General features: G+C 37.3%; 2 protein-coding genes across 5 annotated transcripts in view; one reads left to right on the forward strand and one right to left on the reverse strand.

Moving 5' to 3' along the window:
- The first annotated feature begins 1070 nt into the window (after positions 1–1070).
- Positions 1071–4369, forward strand: LOC127874532 (uncharacterized). The gene is made up of 4 exons (XM_052418901.1): positions 1071–1238; positions 2748–2855; positions 3158–3269; positions 3524–4369. The coding sequence occupies exons 1-4, from the start codon at positions 1165–1167 to the stop codon at positions 3863–3865; spliced, it is 636 nt and encodes a 211-aa protein (XP_052274861.1). The 5' UTR covers positions 1071–1164; the 3' UTR covers positions 3866–4369.
- Positions 4370–11091: 6722 nt separating this feature from the next.
- LOC127874351 (uncharacterized) overlaps positions 11092–19720 on the reverse strand; it is a 41136-nt gene continuing 32507 nt past the window's right edge. For 2 of the 4 annotated variants that reach the window (XM_052418602.1, XM_052418603.1), the window contains 5 exons: positions 19171–19449; positions 17905–17973; positions 17271–17439; positions 16825–17039; positions 11092–15502 (listed from right to left, as the gene is read on the reverse strand). In XM_052418602.1, coding sequence (XP_052274562.1) covers positions 15350–15502; positions 16825–17039; positions 17271–17439; positions 17905–17973; positions 19171–19449 — 885 coding nt within the window. In that variant the 3' untranslated portion in view covers positions 11092–15349. Of the gene's footprint in view, positions 15503–15615; positions 16151–16312; positions 17040–17270; positions 17440–17904; positions 17974–19170; positions 19450–19720 lie in introns of those variants that run through there. The other 2 variants (XR_008046834.1, XR_008046833.1) reach the window with 2 other exon arrangements.

Genomic DNA, 19720 nt, shown 5'->3' on the forward strand with positions numbered 1-19720 from the left:
ATCTTGAGACAATGCTTTTTTGTGTGTCCGGAGACATATCTTGGAAGAGCTTTGACGGAGTTCATTGAAACTTGGTATGAGTATATATATGGATAAGAGGATGATGCACGTTGGCGTTGTCAATCCGTCCAGAAAACTTTCGTCTCCATAAGTATAATGGCGGGGATATCAATTCAACGAATTTTCTTGTTAAATTAATTTAGTATTTTTAGCACAGTATTTAAACAGCATGGGTGATCACCGTGAGATGTATGTGCAAATCGTTTAGAACAATTTTCTCCAGCGACCGACGATTACAAAATTAGGGGTTCTGAATAGTGAGTAGTTCCGGATAACACAAAAATAATCTTTTAATAAAATACTTTGTGACTCCGTACCTTAAAATATATCTTGTCATTTGAAATTGAATCATTGTATATTGAATGGGCCTTCTATAAATGAAAAACTTCTGACATAAAAGATGAAAACCAGTAACAAACAAGCCTATATGTATATACGTTTGTTCTTGTTTTTAAAGAAAAGTGTTCTGTATGGTCCTCACGCTGTCTCAGGATTAATTCAGAGCTTTATTACGATGCGGAGAAATTACAGTTGAAATCGGGCACGTATGTGTGTTTATTTATCAGAACCTTTGCGATCTACGTGCACAATGTCAGAAACAGCGCTTTAAAAGAAAACTGTGTTGAACTTTAAAAAAAAATACATGCTTTGTCAATGTATTTAACTGTATAAAGGGGCTTATCAAGGCATGGATTTCGCATAATCATGTAATGAAACTTCATATACATGTACATGTAAGTCGAAAGATTTATATTCGGAACATTTTTTAATAGCATGTACGGTTTGTTGTGTAATTCATTTATTTAATTATGCGTGGTATGAAATCAGCAAACCGAAACGAAGATCTAAAAATAAGTTTGTATTTACGTTGGAGTTATTTGGAATTTCTCGTTTTAGAATTATGTCATAACTATTATCGGCAACCAATGAAATCTCGTTCCGCACAAACACGGACAGTCCGAACATTCCCGAAGGCCTGATCGGACGGGGTTAAAAATAGGTAACCAATCATAATCAATGTTTACATTGTGTAGGCTTCTCATATCTGAATGATAAATAAAAGCCGTGTGGTATACGTTCTCTTTATCACTTCTTTTGCGCAAAATGGTGACTTCTGTTCATGAACGTTGTTCGGATAAATCCTGTCATACTGATATGGAACGTTCTTGTTCGAAGAGGTACGTACTGTTTCGTGATAATTACCAAACAAATACTAATATTAATATGAGTAAACTCCAGCTACTTAAAATTGTACCATTCTTCAATAATACAATAGTGGGTCCGGTACCTACAAACCTTTACTAGGGCTTTAGCCTGCTTAAAAGACACAAATAAAAGGAGTGTTCTGGTTTTTTTTTTTTTTGACATGTTCTTGTAATGAAAGATTTACTTGAAAGCAAGTACTTTTACGAGTGGCAACAACAGCTAGTTTTGTTATTTACTGCACCATTCCTGGAACGGTCGTTGACCGGGATGAACAAAGAGACTAAAGAACAAATGATAAATACATCTGCTGGGCTGTCGGTTGCGATTAAAAAGGTCTATCGAGGTCACAGGGTCATTGACTCAGTCAAGTTTAATTTTGTTTCTTGTGATATATATTTTACATTGTGTAGGTTTTGAAGCATCTTTTTCGTTCAAACCTTTACATGTACATATCACTTAGTTTTTACCAGTTCAAAACCACATTTTTTAAGATTGAAAATGTTTAAAGTTAGTTAGTAGAGTTACGAATAATAAAATATAGTTGTAGGGAAACAGTTATCAACAATTTCTACAATATCATTTAATGTTAAATATTTTGACGTTATTAAACTAATATAAAACTTATACTGATATATAAACTGATACATAACTACAGAAGGTAATTATTGTGTTTCATAAGCTTTGGAAAGTTGAATAAAGGTGTTGATATTTTATTTGTTAATTTTGCTTGCGAGCCAATTGTAAAAACATATTTGTTTAAAAGTAAATATCGGAATTATCCCGAAATAAAACATAGTCTCGATATAATAAACGTCGCCACGTTACAAAGGAGTTTATTTACCGAGAGTTGTGGTATCACATATATCACCCACGCTTAATATCACATTTTCACTTACACGTATACATGTACATTTATCGAGATCAAGAAACGCCACTGCCCAGCAGCAAGTAATCGCGCTTCTCATTTAGGCGGCAATTTAAGGATTCAATCCCAACTCACGGCGCGTGTGAGTTAATTGGTTGTCGCCGTTGGGTTTCCTTCTGGTTACTCTTCTGTATTTTGTCCACATCAATCGTGATACATCGACTATATTAGGAAACTCCGTAAGATAGAAAAACGTCCGCTGAGCGGTATTTACATATATAATACTCGAAGCTGGAAATTGAAGCTATAAAAAAATAGTTCAACATGTGTGAATCTAGTAAGTTAATAATAAGGATTGCTCATCATCAAAGGCCCGGAAGGAACTTTTATACCTACCACGTACAACCAATTCAAACGTATCTGGGTTTCGACAATTTTCACCGGTCATGACCGGTTTTGTTATCCGTCTTTATTTTGTATTCTTGGACTACCTTTTGAAATTTTTACCTCTTATCGGCCACATTCGATCAACTGGAGAGTAAGATAAAAGCTTTGCGAGATAAATATGTCAGGCCGAGTAGCTACCACCGTACACCCACTATTGCTTCCGTTTCAGTAAGGCACCGCGACCTATTGGAGAGGCTGTACACCGGGTGGTCGGGCGAGCCAAGGCGGAGAACAGACTCGTGACCGGAGTGTTGGACGTGTGCGAACATCTACAGAGGTGAGTTCCCGAAAGTACATTCATAGCACAGGGGGAAGTTGCGCAAAAAACTTTCTGTTTTTGTTTTTTATAATATATATATCCATATTATAAAAAAAATTGCGCAACTTCTCCCTGTGATTTATAGTGGAGATAATGAGAGTAGTTTACTAATGATACCAAATTAAAAAATTCCGCGACATGTTCATATCATCTAACGCCGCAATAGTAATATGTTTGGTTTCTATCATTTAAACCATGGTTGTGCCAGATTAATCATTAGTGAACGTGCTATGCAAATGTCGCTCATTGTTTGTCCTCAGCTGTCGCGGTCGCTCCACGGTCCTGTGTCTGATCACCGAAATGTCCGCGCACACCGGCCTCTACAAGCTCGTGGAGGCGTTCTGTCGGGAGTACCTTATTCGCCTGCTAATGGTAATACGATATAGTGATTATGTAGCAATATAAGGAAATAGGCAGTCAGATACGTGACTCAAAGCCATACATCATTGTCTGGTATAATAAGTAACCATTTCACAAAATTAAATATTATATTGCACGATAATTGAATAAAACAATGTACATGTATATAAAATGTATTGACAACACGTAGCATAAGTTCAAAGCAAAAATGCAATACATATTGGCATACCGGTTTATGCATTACTTGTATGTTGCTCTGTTTGAAGGTGAAGAACATCCACACCAAAGACGTTACAGTTTCACCAGATGAATCATCTGGAATACAACAAGACGATGATCTGTCGGATTATGTTGGTTTATGGGAAGAGTCCGATAAAATGGTGGAAAATCCGTCCCCAAAACCGTGTGCTACACAAACTGCTAAGTGTTTACAAAACCGTAAAACGGGTCAAACAATATGGCCGCCACATCAACAGGAAGTCACGTGTATGTTGATAAAAACCGGAGATAGAATGACCCCGGAAGAGGAATTTTTAATTGCTTACCACGACATGTTCAGGTCATTTGTTTCAGACAGATTTCCTTGCGTAGAAGTGTCATGTATGTGATTTAACATGACGAAGAAATGCTCAGAGATGTGATTTTTCATGTGTAATTTTTTGAAGATGCTCCGAACTGTAGATTGTCACATCGAACTGAAAACTATTGCCTTGAAAATTGCCATAAATTGTGCCATAAAGCAGTTGAGCTTTTGTTTATATTTTTGATGGTTACTTACGTTCCTGGCAAAACCAAACCTTATCAGAAATGTGATCAACAAAGTAACCATGTCATCCGACGAAGAAGGTCAACGTCTCAGTTAGTTTTTGACCAACTGCGTCATGGGAATGTGGTGCAGATGATTTCTATCGCTCCAAAAACGTATACGAATATCGTAATTTATATAGTAAACATTGTACTTCAGATCTTTTTTGACGATGCAATGCGCAGTTCATAGTGTTTTAATTCAATAGTTCTATTTTTTACAACTGATCTCGATCATTCATGATATTATTTTGAAAATATTTTGAGTTTACCTCGTATGTACTAATAATAAATTCATGTTTAATATCCACCAACTATTGTTTTAAAATCATAACGTATGGACATTTTTTTTCTTGCGCGCGTGTGTGTATATGTCATCCTTTTTATCCGACTTGCGTTTGTAACCATTTATATTTTACTTCATGGTTAATTTTTCTTAACAAACTGAGAATGGAAGTACATGTATATACTTAAATGAATAATAAATATGATAATAAAAGATAACTTACAGCATTCCGAACGTATTAAATGTTACAAAATTGGGAAGCCATTATTCACACTCAAATAAACTATTTCCATTAATTATGTCAACAATATAATGATGAACTTTTGTTAAGTAAAGTTAAAACTAAAACCTAGAGCTGTGTCACTAACTAATGAGGACAGTCTCAAACAAATAAGGACAGTAACATACAAATAAGGACCTTCACAAACTAATGAGGGCAGTCAGACACTAATGAGGACAGTAATAAACGAATAAGTACAGTACCAAACGAATGAGGATATTAACAAACAAACAAGGACTTTCAGACACTAATAAGGACAGTCACCAACGTATAACGATAGTCAAAAGCTAATGAGGAACAATTACAAACTAATGAGGACAGTCACAAACTAATGAGGACAGTCACAAACTAATTAGACCAGTCACACGCTAATAAAGGCAGTTATATACTAATGAGGAAAGTACCACACCAAAGAGAACAGTCACAAACTAATCAAGACAGTCGCAAACCAATAAGCGCAGTAACAAACTAAAGAGGAAAGTCAAACACTGATGAGGGCAGTCACAAACTAATCAGGAAAGCAAAAAACTAATATGGCCATGCACAAAGTAATGAGGTCTGTCACAAACCTATAAAGACTGACTCAAACAAAAAAGGATAGTCACAAATTAATGAGGATAGTCACAAACTTATGAAGAGAAGACCGTACCAACCTTATGAGTACAATCACAAACTAATAAGGACAGTCAAAAACTAATTAGCTTAGTCATTAACTAATGAGGACAGTCACAAACGTATGAGGTTAGTCACAAACTAATGATGGCATTTACAAACAAACGAGGGCGGTCACAAACTCACGAAGACAGTAAAAACTAATGAGTACATGCACACATTGATGAAGACAGTCTCATACAAATGAGGAGAGTCACAAACTAATGAAGTATGTCAGAAACAAATGAGGGCAGTTAAAGACTAATGACAACAAGGACATGCTAATTTAGACAGTCACAAACTGATGAGAACAGTCACAAACTAATTAGACCAGTCCAAAACTAATTAGTATAGTCAAAAACTAATAAGGACAGTCACATACTAATTAGGGCAGTAACAAACTAATGAGGAAAGTAAAAAAACTAATAAGGACATGCATCAGCTAATGGGGGCTGTTACATACACAAGAGGACAGTCACAAACTAATCAGGACAGTCACAAACTAATCATGACAGTCATTCACTAATGAGGGCAGTCACAAACTAATTAGGACAGTCACAAACTAATGAGGGCAGCCACAAACTTATCAGGACATCATACACTGATGAAGACAGTCACAAACTAATGAGGACAGTCATACACTGATGAGGGCAGTCACAAACTAATGAGGGCAGTCACAAACTAATCAGGACAGTCATACACTGATGAGAACAGTCGCAAACTAATGAGGACAGTCACAAACTAATGAGGACAGTCAACCTTATCAGGACAGTCATACAGTGATGAGGGCAGTCACAAACTAATGAGGACAGTCACAAACTAATCAGGACAGTAACAAACTAATCAGGTCAGTTACAAACTAATCAGGACAGTCAAACACTGATGATGGCAGTCACAAACTAATGAGGGCAGTCACAAACTAATGAAGACAGTCACACACTGATGAGAACAGTCACACACTAATGAAGACAGTCATACACTGATGAGAACAGTAACACACTAATGAAGACAGTCATACACTGATGAGAACAGTCACAAACTAATGAGGACAGTAACAAACTAATCAGGACAGTCAAACACCGATGAGGGCAGTAACAAACTAAGGAGGGCAGTCACAAACTAATGAAGACAGTCACAAACTAATGAGGACAGTCACAAACTAATCAGAACAGTCATACACTGATAAGGACAGTTACACACTAATGAGGACAGTCACAAGCTAATGAGGACAGTCACAAACTAATCAGGACAGTCACTCACTAATCAGGACAGTCATACACTGATGAGGGCAGGCACAAACTAATGAGGACAGTCACAAACTAATGAGGACAGTCACAAACTAATCAGGACAGTCATACACTGATGAGGGCAGTCGCAAACTAATGAGGACATGTACAAACTAATGAGGGCTGTCACAAACTAATGAGGACAGTCACAAACTAATGAGGACAGTCACAAACTAATAAGGACAGTCATACACTGATGAGGGCAGTCGCAAGCTAATGAAGACATGTACACACTAATGAGGGCTGTCCGAAAATATTGAGGATCGTCACAAACTAATGAAGACCGTACCAAACTAATGAGGACAGTCGCAAACTAATGACGACAGTCACAAACTAATGACGACAGTCAAAAACTAATGAGCATCGTCACAAACTAATGAGGACAGTTACAACCTTATGAGGTTAGTCACAAACGAATGTAGACATTCACATACTAATGAGGGCAGTCTCAAACAAATGAGGAGAGTCAGATAATAATGAGGTATGCCACAAATCAAACGAGGGCAGTTACAGCCTAACGACGATGGTGACAGACTAATGAAGACAGACACAAAATAATGAGGACAGTCACAAACTAATGATGGCAGTTGCAAACTAATGAGGACAGTTACAAATAAATGAGGAAAGTCATAAACGAATAAGGGCAGTTTAAAACTAATTAGGACAGTCACAAATTAAGAAGAGGGCAGTCAGAAACTGATGAGGACTGTCACAAACTGATGAGGACAGTAAACAACTTATGAGATCATTCACAAACTACCGAGACCAGTCGAAAACTAATGAGATCAGTCACAAACTAATGAGGACCGTAACAAACTCTTGATGACAGTCACACAATAATGAGGAGAGTTACACATAAATGAGGGCAGTCACCAACTAATTAGGAAAGTAACAAACTAATAAGGAAGGGGGCAGAATAATGAGGATAGCGGCAGACTTATGATTATATTGACATATTAATTTAAAAAGTCATAGCCGTATGAGGACAGTGACAGACTAACGAAAACGGTAACATACTAGTGTGGACAGTCACAACTTAATGAGGACATGCACAAACTAATGAGGACAGTCACGCATTAATGAGAACTCGCACAAACTAATGAGGACAGTCTAAATCTAATAGGGACAGTCACACACTAATGAGGGCAGTCAAAAACGAATGAAGGCCGTGACAGACTAATTACAACAGTGACAGTCTAATGAAGAAAGTGACAAACTATTGAGGATAGTCACAGACTAATGAGAACCGTCACAAACTAATGAAGACCGTAACATAATGAGGGCAATCACAGACTAATTAGGGCAGTCAGAAAATAATGAGGGCTGTCACATACTAATGAAGACCGTACCAACATAATGAGGGCAGTCACAAAATAATGAGGTTAGTGTCAGACTAATTATGAGATTTACATATTATGAGGGAAATTAGGCACTAATGACGGTAGTCCCAAACTAATGACAGACGGAAAAGATACATTTCATCCAATTATTGCAATAAGCGCAGTGGTTGGTACACACTTTTAATACCTAGGTAACCGTGGTTCAATCTCCGCTCCCGGCTCATAACTTATGACTATAGTCACATACCAATGACGACACTCTCAAACAAATGAGGACAGTCACAAACTAAAGAGGTATGTCACAACAAATGAGGATAGTTACAGACTAATGACGACAGACGTCGGTGACAGTGAAATGAAGACGGTCACACACTGATGAGGACGGTCACAAATTCATGACGACCGTAACAACTTCATGAGGACAGACACAAACTAAAGAGGACAGTCGCAAACCAATGAGGACAGTCACAAACTAATTAGATAAGTCACAAACTAAAAAGGACAGTCAGAAACTGATAAGGATTCTCAGAAACTAATGATGACGGGCACAAACTGATAATGGCAGTCACAAACTTATGCGGACAGCTATACATAAATGAGGGCAGTCACAAAGAAATGAGGAAAGTAACAAACTAATGAGGTAATTCACACATTAACGAGGATAGTTGCAGACTAATGATGAGATTGACATTGATTTAGACCGTCACAGCCCAATGAGGACAGTGACATACTAATGAGGAAAGTCATAAATTAATGTGGGCAGTCCCAAACTTATAAATACGATCACACTATAATGAGGGCAGACTCAATATAATGTAGACAGTCACAAACTAATGAGGGCAGTCACAAATTTATGAGGACAGTAAAAAACAAAAAAGGACATTCACAAACAAAGAACGAGTCTTAAACTAATAAGGACATTCTCAAACTAGAGCTTTGTCACTGACGTGACGTATACCCCCACGTGCCGCATTGACACATACTATTTTGTATGCTGTCTTCACAAAACAAGATAATATAATTTATAGCGATATTTAAGAATTATTTGAACTCTTGAATTATTTCGTATGAAACGCCGTCCAATGACTGTGAACAAAATTAATGTACATAGTAATTTTAAAATCTCACAATGAATGACATAGTTATGGCCCGGACAAGCTCATTTATGGCCATTTTTGACTATTGAACTCCAAGAGTTACCTTGACCTTGGAGATATTGACGTAATTCTTTTCCATGTCACATCGTCCAATGATTGTGAACAAATGTACCGAGTAATTTTAAAATGTCACAATGAATGAAATGGTTATGGCCCGGACAAGATCATTTATTGCCATTTTTTACCTTTGAACTCACAGTGTGACCTTGACGTTGCAGATATCGACGTAATTCTTTCGCGCGACACACCGTCCAATTATGGTGAACAAATGTGCCAAATGATTTTAAAATCTCACAATGAACGACGTAGTTATTGCCCGGATAAGTTCAGTTATGGCCATTTTTTGATCTTTGAACTCAAAGTGTGACCTTGACATTGGAGATATCGACGTAATTCTTTCGCGCGACACACCGTCCGATGATGGTGAACACATTTGCGAAATGATTTTATAATCTCACAATAAATGATAAAGTTATGGCCCGGAACAAGCATTTGACCTTTGAACTCTAAGTGTAACATTGACCTTGTCGATATCGACGTACTATTTTCACACGACACAACGTCCCATGATGGTGAACAAATGTACCAAGTTATTTTAAAATCTAACGATAAATGACATAGTTATGGTCCGGACAAACATTCGGTTTAAAACACACTAAGTGACCCCGTGACCTAGTTTTTGACCCGGCATGACCCATATTCAAACTTGACCTAGACATCATCTAGATACAACTTTTGACCAAGTTTGGTGAAGATCGGATGAAATTTCGGGACAGACCGAAAAAGAGACTCCTATATAGCCCCCATTTAAATGGGGTTATAACGAATGAGGACACTCACAAACTACTGAGGGAAGTCGTAAACTTATGAGGACATTCACACACGTATCAAGAAAGTCACAAACTAATGAGGATAGTTGCAGAGTAATGACGTGATTGACACATTGATTTAGACCGTCACAGCCCAATGAGGATAGTGACATACTAATGAGGACAGTGATATACATGGATCGTAGGGCCATAATTTTAGCGTTTAAGCTATCTTGGCCCGTCTTATGAAGGTCTTCTTGTAGGTTTCTCACAATTTATATATATGACTAATTAATTTCATTGTGCACATAACATGATGGTACACATTTTTTAACGTTCCAATTTTCCTTGTTCAGTCGGGTTGTGAAAAGGTTCACATTATTTGAAGAAATAGTTTCTTCACTCAAACTGTTCCAAATTGAAATAGCTCTAATTGAGAATGAATTTAATTTGATGTTCTTCTTGCACTTTGGTGTTTGGAGTTTCAAGGAATGACCACGCAAATCATTTTGTGAAAGAGAGAACAGTTCGTCCCATTTCAGACTGTCAATATTGTGCATGGATTTGAACAATCGGATCATATCAGCTCTATCACGTCTATACTAATGAGGACAGTGGCATACTCATGAGGACAGTCACATTCTTATCAAAAGTCTTAAACTAATGAGGACACTCACAAACTAGTGAGGATATTTACCAACTAATAAAGGCAGTAACTAACTAATTAACAAAGTCACAAACTAACGAAGACGGTTTCAACTTAATGACAGTTTCAATCTAATGAGCACAGTCACAAACTAATGAGGACATACATAAACTACCGTAATGAGAACAGTCACAAACTAATGAGGACAGACAAATACTAATGCGGACAGTCACAAACTAATGAGGAAAGACCAAACTAATGAGGACAAACTGATGTTATAGATACACTTTATCCATTTATTGTAATAATTTAGCTCATGGACTTCCTTAGCGCAGTGGTTGGTACACACTTTAAATACCTAGGTAACCGTGGCTCAATCTCCGCTTCCGGTGCATATTAGTTGGTATGGTAATCACAATAGTGAATAGGTGAGCGGATATGCTGGTTTTCCTACACAGCACAACACCACATAAATTTTCTTTGAGGATTCTGGAGTATACTTCAAGTGATAGTTCTATTTTGTTGGACACAATAATACCAATGGTTCACATTTTGATATGAATCACAATAAAACATTTGTTTTAAAATCAAATATTTTTATTTCGTTATCATTAACAAATAGAACAGATTCAAAGAAATAATAAAATACAATAAAAGTACACTGTAGCATTTAAAACCCAACCCTATTTCACTATCCGAGACAGTTGTATTGGTGGTATGAGGAATTTTTTATATATATCAAACTCCGCTCATTGTTCGATTAGGATAACAAGGATAAGGATTCAAGCCTTGCTTAAAAGTAAAATATTGATTTCAAAATAGCACTAAGAGAACGATTTTTATCAGAAAATATCTAACTGCAAAACAGATGTAATTTACCAATCTGAATAAGTTACTAGGCTATTATCTAGCAGTTATTTGCAAATTACTTATTTATTTACATGCAAAACAGTATATAATCAAAATAATCCCTATGAACTTGCAGTTACCAAGATATGAGGTGGTCCCTGTGAAAATCGGGCTTAATTCATGTGGGTAATGTATTGTTCTCATGAAGTGCCCACAGGCTTTTCTGGAACGATGCATTTCGAATAGACTGATTGTTCCTTTAAACAAAAAGCTCAATAAAATAAGAAAGTGTCATCTCTGGTAAGCCTGTCGACAGTGAATAGGCTAATCTGGGTTTGTGACATACCGGTATCTAATTAGTTTACGCACATGCCTTAAGCCCGTTTTTTTCCAGAAATCAAATCAACTATGGCCATTCATTCATCAATTAATTGATTCACACCTGTTTAACATGGATTAAGAAAACTACATAGTTATGGAAACAACTATTCAGAAAATAAAATAATACAACTGAGAATTATATGACCTACAATCATCAAAGAATTTATAATAAAAACACCATTTATAAAACTGAAATGCATATGGTACACACATAACATGATGGAGCAACAATAATACTGTGGAACAAAATACACATTTGAAAATAGTTAAGAGATTAAGCAAGATCTAAGTTTGTAAAGCAGAGACAATACTTCAAGTTAGGATAACTGAACACATCATTATTGTTCTCACAATTCAGCTCACAACCATTAGATAAAACAGGAATATAATATCGAACAAGAACAATACATGATAAACACAGAAAAAGAGGCAAGATGGGTGTGCTAGACGCATATTTTAAAATACAATACAGATATATACACAATGGGTTTGTATGGCATACAATAGTAATAAAAACAAACATATTGTGCTATTTACAATATTTACGTAATTAACACATATAATCTTGAAACATGGGGTTTAAAAGAAGTGAATAGGTATTAATAAAATGTTCAGTCATTCCCCTGTCTATTGTATTTTACATAATAGATCAAGAGGTGAAGTTGGCATAGACCTATACGAGTTAATGAATACAAATTAATACAAATGAATTTGAGCTCATGTTCTCAAAGCTCCTTATGTAAGTCTTAATATTACATGAAAATTTCATATCAAATGAGAAGATAGAAGATTAGGACAGGTTTACAAAAGCAATTTAACATCCATGAACATATGCAAGACACCATCAGAGAGAGGAAAGTTGACAAGTAAAGAAAATGCAGAAAGAATACCACGTAAAGAGCACAGGAGAACGTTGAGTATTAGATTTCAACACGGGAAGAGAGCTATAGAAGGGTGGAAAGCTTTATGAATTATTTATATGTAAAACAGTACAAATGTGTTCTGTGTTAAGATATAACGACAATTAAATAATGTTAAATAAACTACAAGACATTTACCCTATCTTGAAATCAAATGAGAATCACTGCTTTTAGAAAAAGTCCATAATTCTAAAGCATGCTTATACAAACATTTTTGTTGCAGTAGAAAGCTTAAATAGTCCTACATAGCCTGTGATTTGTAGACCTGTATATGTGAGCAATTACTTTCAGTGTTTGTTTACATTATCCTGAGACTTTATAATGTTCTGTCAGGCCTCAACACTAACGGTGGTCCGGGAACCTGAGGCCCCCAGATTTTGGCGAGGGTCACCAGTTCTTTCAAGTTGGGTGATCCTCCGGGAACCCTAAATTTATAGAACCACTTCGTATTGATTGACCATATTGAATCCGGGTAATTACCTTTTATTTCTTATAAGTTTATAAAAAGAACTTCAGAAACGGTAAGTAGTGTATTCTTAATATCTCTGACCAGTTATTATGTGGTACATGCGCGAAATATTCCGATTACGCGAAGGCTAACAACTGCGTACCGGTAAAGTGCAATCCAGCCTGAGAAGGAAAGTAACTCCTGGTCGATAACTAATCGGTTTTCGCGACCCCGCAACAAAAACAAAACTCACTTTTAAATGTGATAATTTAAACAAACAAGAGCACCGCATCACGGGTGCCACGCAACTACATATAGAGTTTCAATGTTGTAGGTGGAAGCACTTTGATTTAAGAGTCTATGTTAAAGTTTGATATTAGAGGTCACAGTGACCTTGACCTTTGACCTAGCGACCCAAAAATGGGTGTGCCGTGTAGAACTCATCAAGGTGCATCTACAAATGAAGTTTCTAAGTTGTAGGTGGAAGCACTTTGATTTTAGAGCCAATGTTAAGGTTTTAGCACAACGCCTACGGCGGACGTCGGACGAGCTGGCTATGACAATAGCTCGGGTTTTCTCTAAAAACAGCTGCGCTAAATATGTGGAGATACCTGGAGGGTCCCTAGAGGGTGTTAAAGAGCCCGCACCCAAAAAAACAAAAACAAATGCAGAGCTGTTGGAAACTCTTAGGTGTTACGAGAAAGTGAAACGAAATGGGCATTTTCAGGATGATTGGGCAAAAATCTGGTCTTGGTTATCCTATGATCAAGAAAAAAACTACTATGGTATGCACTATTTGACAGAAATATGACAATGAGGGGCCATTTGCCACTGGGGGAGAGTGAAAACTAAAAAAAAAAAAAGCCATCAGAAAACAGCCGAGTCTGAAGGCCACAATAAAATGCTCTGCGGTACAAGGCAGAAACTGCCCCTACCAATAGTACAACAGGTAGCAAAACCATTGGTATGTTAAATAAGGCAGCAATCAATAAGGTATGTATACTCTTTAGACATTCCCATTATGTAGCCAAATTAGGCAGACCATACACTGACTATGTTACAAGACAAGGCTTATGAGCTATTAATGGGTCTGCTTTAAATGGCAACTGAATTGAATATAGGAAATAAAAATGTGTACACTACTAGTATGTTTCTTGTACTTATTTGCGCTTACGCTGAGGGTCGCTGTGCGTCGAAACAAGAGGGAACCCTAGTTTGGGTGAGGGTCACCAAAAATTGAAAGTAGGGTTCCCTCCGGGTACCCTGTCAAAAAAGTTAGTGTCAAGGCCTGTCTGTAGTTTGTATGCAACAACAGTGGTAAAGGACAGGCTAACAGCATTGAGAGACATTTTGTTATAAGACCCTGTACTGTTCACTTACACCCTCTTATTGTCCAACAAATTTTTCCCAAAATAAAACTTTCTTCAATCATCAACCTTCAAGTGAATGCTATAACGACTCAAGAGTTGCTGCCATCAGTTTATATGCCAGAAAAAATGTTAAGTTCAAAATAGAATATTATAGATTTTCAAGCGCTAGCTAAAATTGTCTCACGAGACACTACCTTGTGAAGCTGTTATGTGAGGGAAACTTCAATGGCAAGATAAAATTAATTTGCACATATCTCATAATCTGCCTTTGATAGCAGTCTGTGCTTTAAAACTAATTCATACCAAGCCAAGTTCTTTGGGCATTATTGATGTTTGCCTTCCACAACTTTTATCACAAGCTAAAATTATGATGTACATTTCTATGTGTAGCCGTCTTTAATTAACAGCTATTCTCCTATAACTGTCTTTGTATTACAACAACATTTCAGCACAAGCTAAAATAGTTTCTACTTTGTATAGTTCAATGAGAAAAAAACAACAAATTAAAAAAAATCGTCCATATAGTTCTTGGCACACATAGCCTAATAAAAGACACACAACTTTTTCAAACCATGCTAAAATCGTTCTTAGAGTTTATGCAATTCAAAGCTGTATTTAAGACCCCCAACTATGTAAATAAAGCTACGGTTGTACAGACAGTTTCAGGTACTTGCAGTTGTCTTTAATAGACAATTATTCAATCATGGGAAGCTAAGAAATCTGTCACAGCTGTACAGGAAGCACATCCTTTCAAGTGAATCTCAAATAGTGCAGAGTTTCTGTTATTTGTAGCTGTCTGGAATGACCTGCCTTCACATATAAGAAGAGATCTATCACTGCTGTAGAGGAAGCAAATCTTTTCAAGCTAAAATCGTCCAGAGAGTTTCTGTCGTTTGTAGCTGTCTGCATAGTGGCCGCCGATGCCCTGCGAGTGCTGACCGATGTAGTCTCCCTCTGGGCTGGGCTCCGGGGACGGCAGTATGTGACTGAAGGCTCGCTTCTGGCCGTGGGGAGTTGTCTGGGGGAAGAGAGAAATATTGTAACTGTCATGACAATTAGCAAAAAATTCTGATACATCTGGGGCACCCTGCTCCTTTTGATCATTCTCCCCCCCCCCCCCCCCGCCCCTTACCCCTTATGCCATCGAAACTTCCTGCTACCCCTGCCAACAATGTGTAAATAAAATGAAACACTAACCATATCAGACTTTACTAATTATATTGGGTTAAGGAAAACTTTACTAAGCTTATTAAAGACAACTTTACTAACCACATTGGGCAAAAGGAAAACTTTACTAAGCATTGTACATTAAAGACAAGGGACAAAATTGTCACAAAACCAGGTTTTCAACTCAAAGTGTGACCTTGACCTTGGAGATATCAACGTAATTCTTTCGGGCGACACACCGTTCAATGATGTTGAACAAATGTGCCAAATGATTTTAAATCTCACCATGAATGACATAGTTATGGCCCGGACAAGCTCATTTATGGCCATTTTTTACCTTTGAACTCAAAGTGTGACCTTGACCTTGGAGATATCGAAGTATTTCTTTCGCGCCACACACCGTCCAATGATGGTGAACAAATGTGCCAAATGATTTTAAAATCTCACCATGAATGACATAGTTATGGCCCGGACAAGCTCATTTATGGCCATTTTTTACCTTTGAACTCAAAGTGTGACCTTGACCTTGGAGATATCGAAGTATTTCTTTCGCGCCACACACCGTCCAATGATGGTGAACAAATGTGCCAAATGATTTTAAAATCTCACAATGAATGACATAGTTATGGCCCGGACAAGCTCATTTATGGCCATTTTTGACCTTTGAACTCAAAGTGTGACCTTGACCTTGGAGATATCGACATAATTCTTTCGCGTGACACACCGCCAAATGATGGTGAACAAATGTGCCAATTGATTTTAAAATGTCACAATGAACGACATAGTTATGGCCCGGACAAGCTTGTTTCGCCCACCCGCCAACATTCGCCAATCTAATAACCAGTTTTTTCCTTCGGAAAACCTGGTTAAAAACTTTACTAACCATATTGTGCTAAGGAAAACTTTACGAAGCATGTAAGATTAAAGAAAACTTTACTAACCATATTGGGCTAAGGAAAACTTTACTAAGCATATTAGATTAAGGAAAACTTAACTTACTATAATGGGTTGAAGAAAGCCATAAGTAACCATATTGGGTTAGATACAACCAAACTTAACATATTTGGTAAAGGAAAACCATACTAAGCAAATTGGTTTAAGGAAAACTTTACTAAGCATATTGATATATGAGAAAGTTTACTTACCATATTGGGCAAAGGAAATCTTACCTACCATATTGGGTTTTGTGCCTATGGGTGCAGGACCAAGCAAACCGTCCCCTTGACCTCCACTGTTCTGCCCATATGACTGGTTTGTGCCATAAGAACCATAGTTGTTATTGTTGCTGCTGTTGTTGCCATAGGAACTCTGGTAACCCCAGTTATTGCTCTTGCTTTGACTGTCAGCGCTCATACTTCGTTTATTGCTCTGCAAGCCCTCTGAGTTGTCTGTAACATGAGCAATATGAGCCATATGCTGGGACAATGGGGCTTAATGCATAGGTGACATCACAGATAAGGTTGTGCAGTGCGCACAGGTTCAAATTCTTTCAGCCTAGATTGGATTTTTATTTAGTTGAGATTTCCATTGTACAAAAATTACCATTAAAGCGGAAAATGTTGCCCATATTAGCCTGTTCCCACAGGAGGCATGTTTGTTGGTATGTTGCTTGTACCTACCCATGTTACTGTACGACTGGTACTGAGACTGGCTGTAGTATCCCCCTCCCCCTGCCCCACCCTGCTGGGACATGTACTCCTCATACTGATGTTTATAAGCGGCTGCTGCCCCTGCGGCATACAGGGCTGCCTTCTCTGCCATGCTTGATAGTTCATTGCTGGACCCGTCCTGCAGAGGTATCAACAACAGTGGTCATAGGAAAAAAACAGTTCAGACATGCAATAAGGAATCTTCGTGAAATGTGAAATCTTCGTGATAAAGGATATGGTGTCCCCTACGTGATCCGTGGGCCCAAGGTTCAATCCTGAATAGTGGAGTGTTCTCAGGATCTTTTTGAAGGCACAATGCACTAACTCAACATGTGATTTTTTTCTTCAAAATCATTTATTTTCCCTTATTAACTGCCTAAAATTCCCAATTGAAGGTTGCAAAAAATATTTACTTTTTTTTAAATGCAACATTAAGTGTTGAACGTAAATATAATATTGTTATTCTCAATTTTTAGCTTGCAAAAAATAAAATTCAGCAATTCCCCAATTTTAGTCAAAACAATGTGATATCTCCCAACCCACAAGTCAACAGCCCCATATACAGAATGGTGAAAAAATGTGAATGTTAACATCGCCTTCTCACCTGACCCTGCTGCCAACTGTCGCCTCTCTTCCCATTGTTAATACCAGAGAAGTTCGGCCCATCATACCCCTGTAATAAGAAACATACCAAAAGATTTGTGACAACTTGTATACAACCCCAGCGCCGTTTTGGTAAAGGACAAATAACTCCGGAATGTGTGGATTTTTGTGGCATGAAAATCTTTAAAATCTACACTAAATGGTGATGACAAATTTAATCTTATCACTTGAGAAATTCGAAAGAAGCTCACTCTACAAACTGTTATCCTGTTACATGCCTTTAAATCAGCCTGATAACCAGGTAACCTTATAAACCAAAAGATATTAGGCAAGATGACCACGTGACCTAGAATATCCTTCAGTCGCTCTCCGCGCATGCGCATACCTTTACTTTTTTCTATTAATAATAATAAAGTATACTTATTTATATTAATAAAATACCAAATACATGTAAAGTAGGTCTCCCATATTAAATGTTTAAACACAAAATACTCGAAAACTAGATATTTTATAAACATTTCAACGAATGTTGTAAATGTGACATGATAAATAGAATAATAGGTTGGTGACGTGGATGGAGAATGATTATCTGGCTCGTTGGAGGATCTTATCGGGTTCGCCTTTGGCTCACCCGATAATTCCTCCGACTTGCCAGATAACCATTCTCCATCCACGTCAACAACCTATTATTCTCTATAAAATAACTTAAGCAGACTAACACAATGACAGACTTCAATATACCCCCTTGGTTACTTTGTTTTTAGGGTATTAAAACATCCATTACAGTACTCCGAGTGCAGCTGAAGTAGATAAGGGTGGCAGAGTAGTCAACATGAAGGTTTAAAATGAAGGAAACACAGATTAATGTGGATTTGTTCAAGTCCATGATACAGATTTGCTGAAAAAGACCAGAATAACCACACCAATTGTTTGTTTTATCATCATGAATGATAATTTAAGACCCAAGAGAGAACTGTGAGGGTTAAAAGAGTAACTGAACGAACCATATGGCTTTTAACCCTTTACAACTTAGATACACATGTTCACGTATTTGTAGTCCCTCAGAAAGTTATATTTAATTGAAGACCTTTCTTACTAGATTCAAGTTTTTAAGGCTTAATCTCCAAACCTTAGGTACTGATGAGCAGCAAACAGCATCAAACCTTAACAACCAGCGAGTTACTTGCAGGCTGTTCTGGTTTTATGCTGTGTGCACATAGCCATTTTCAATTGGTTTCTGAGTGAGAAAGTGTTAACATGAACAAACCTCTGATTGGTATTGGTTCATAATCCCTGGATACAGTTGACTGTTGCTAGACGTCTGCTGGTTACCCTGGCTACCCCGTCTGCTCAATCCTGGCATTCTGCCAACACTGTATCCACTGCTTGACATACGTCCAACATTATTTCCGTTTCCATAGCTACCAAAGGGCTTTCCATTCCCGTAGTTACCAAGGCTGTTACCGTTTCCATAGTTACCAATACCAAAGTTGTTATTTGAGCCGTTATTAAAGACATCGCCTGTGTCATATTCATCAAAGCCTCCCTAGGAATAAAAACATAACTTGCATTCACAAAAATTATTTAAATAGAAAAGAGCGTCTAAAGGCCTTAGGTCCCTACCTAAGACATGTAGAGACGTAACAGTTATTTGAAGATTTTCTGATGTTTGTGTAACATCTTGAGTTTAAATAGTTTTAACGATAAAGCTAGAAAGCAGATAATTAAACCTTGGATGGTAAATTTTTAGTTCATTTGGGTTCATTTTTATAAATACACTGTATGACATTATAAATACACTGTATGACCTATTTAAC

The sequence above is a fragment of the Dreissena polymorpha genome, chromosome 3, assembly GCF_020536995.1.
Source record: "Dreissena polymorpha isolate Duluth1 chromosome 3, UMN_Dpol_1.0, whole genome shotgun sequence".
NCBI classification, from domain to species: Eukaryota; Metazoa; Mollusca; class Bivalvia; order Myida; family Dreissenidae; genus Dreissena; species Dreissena polymorpha.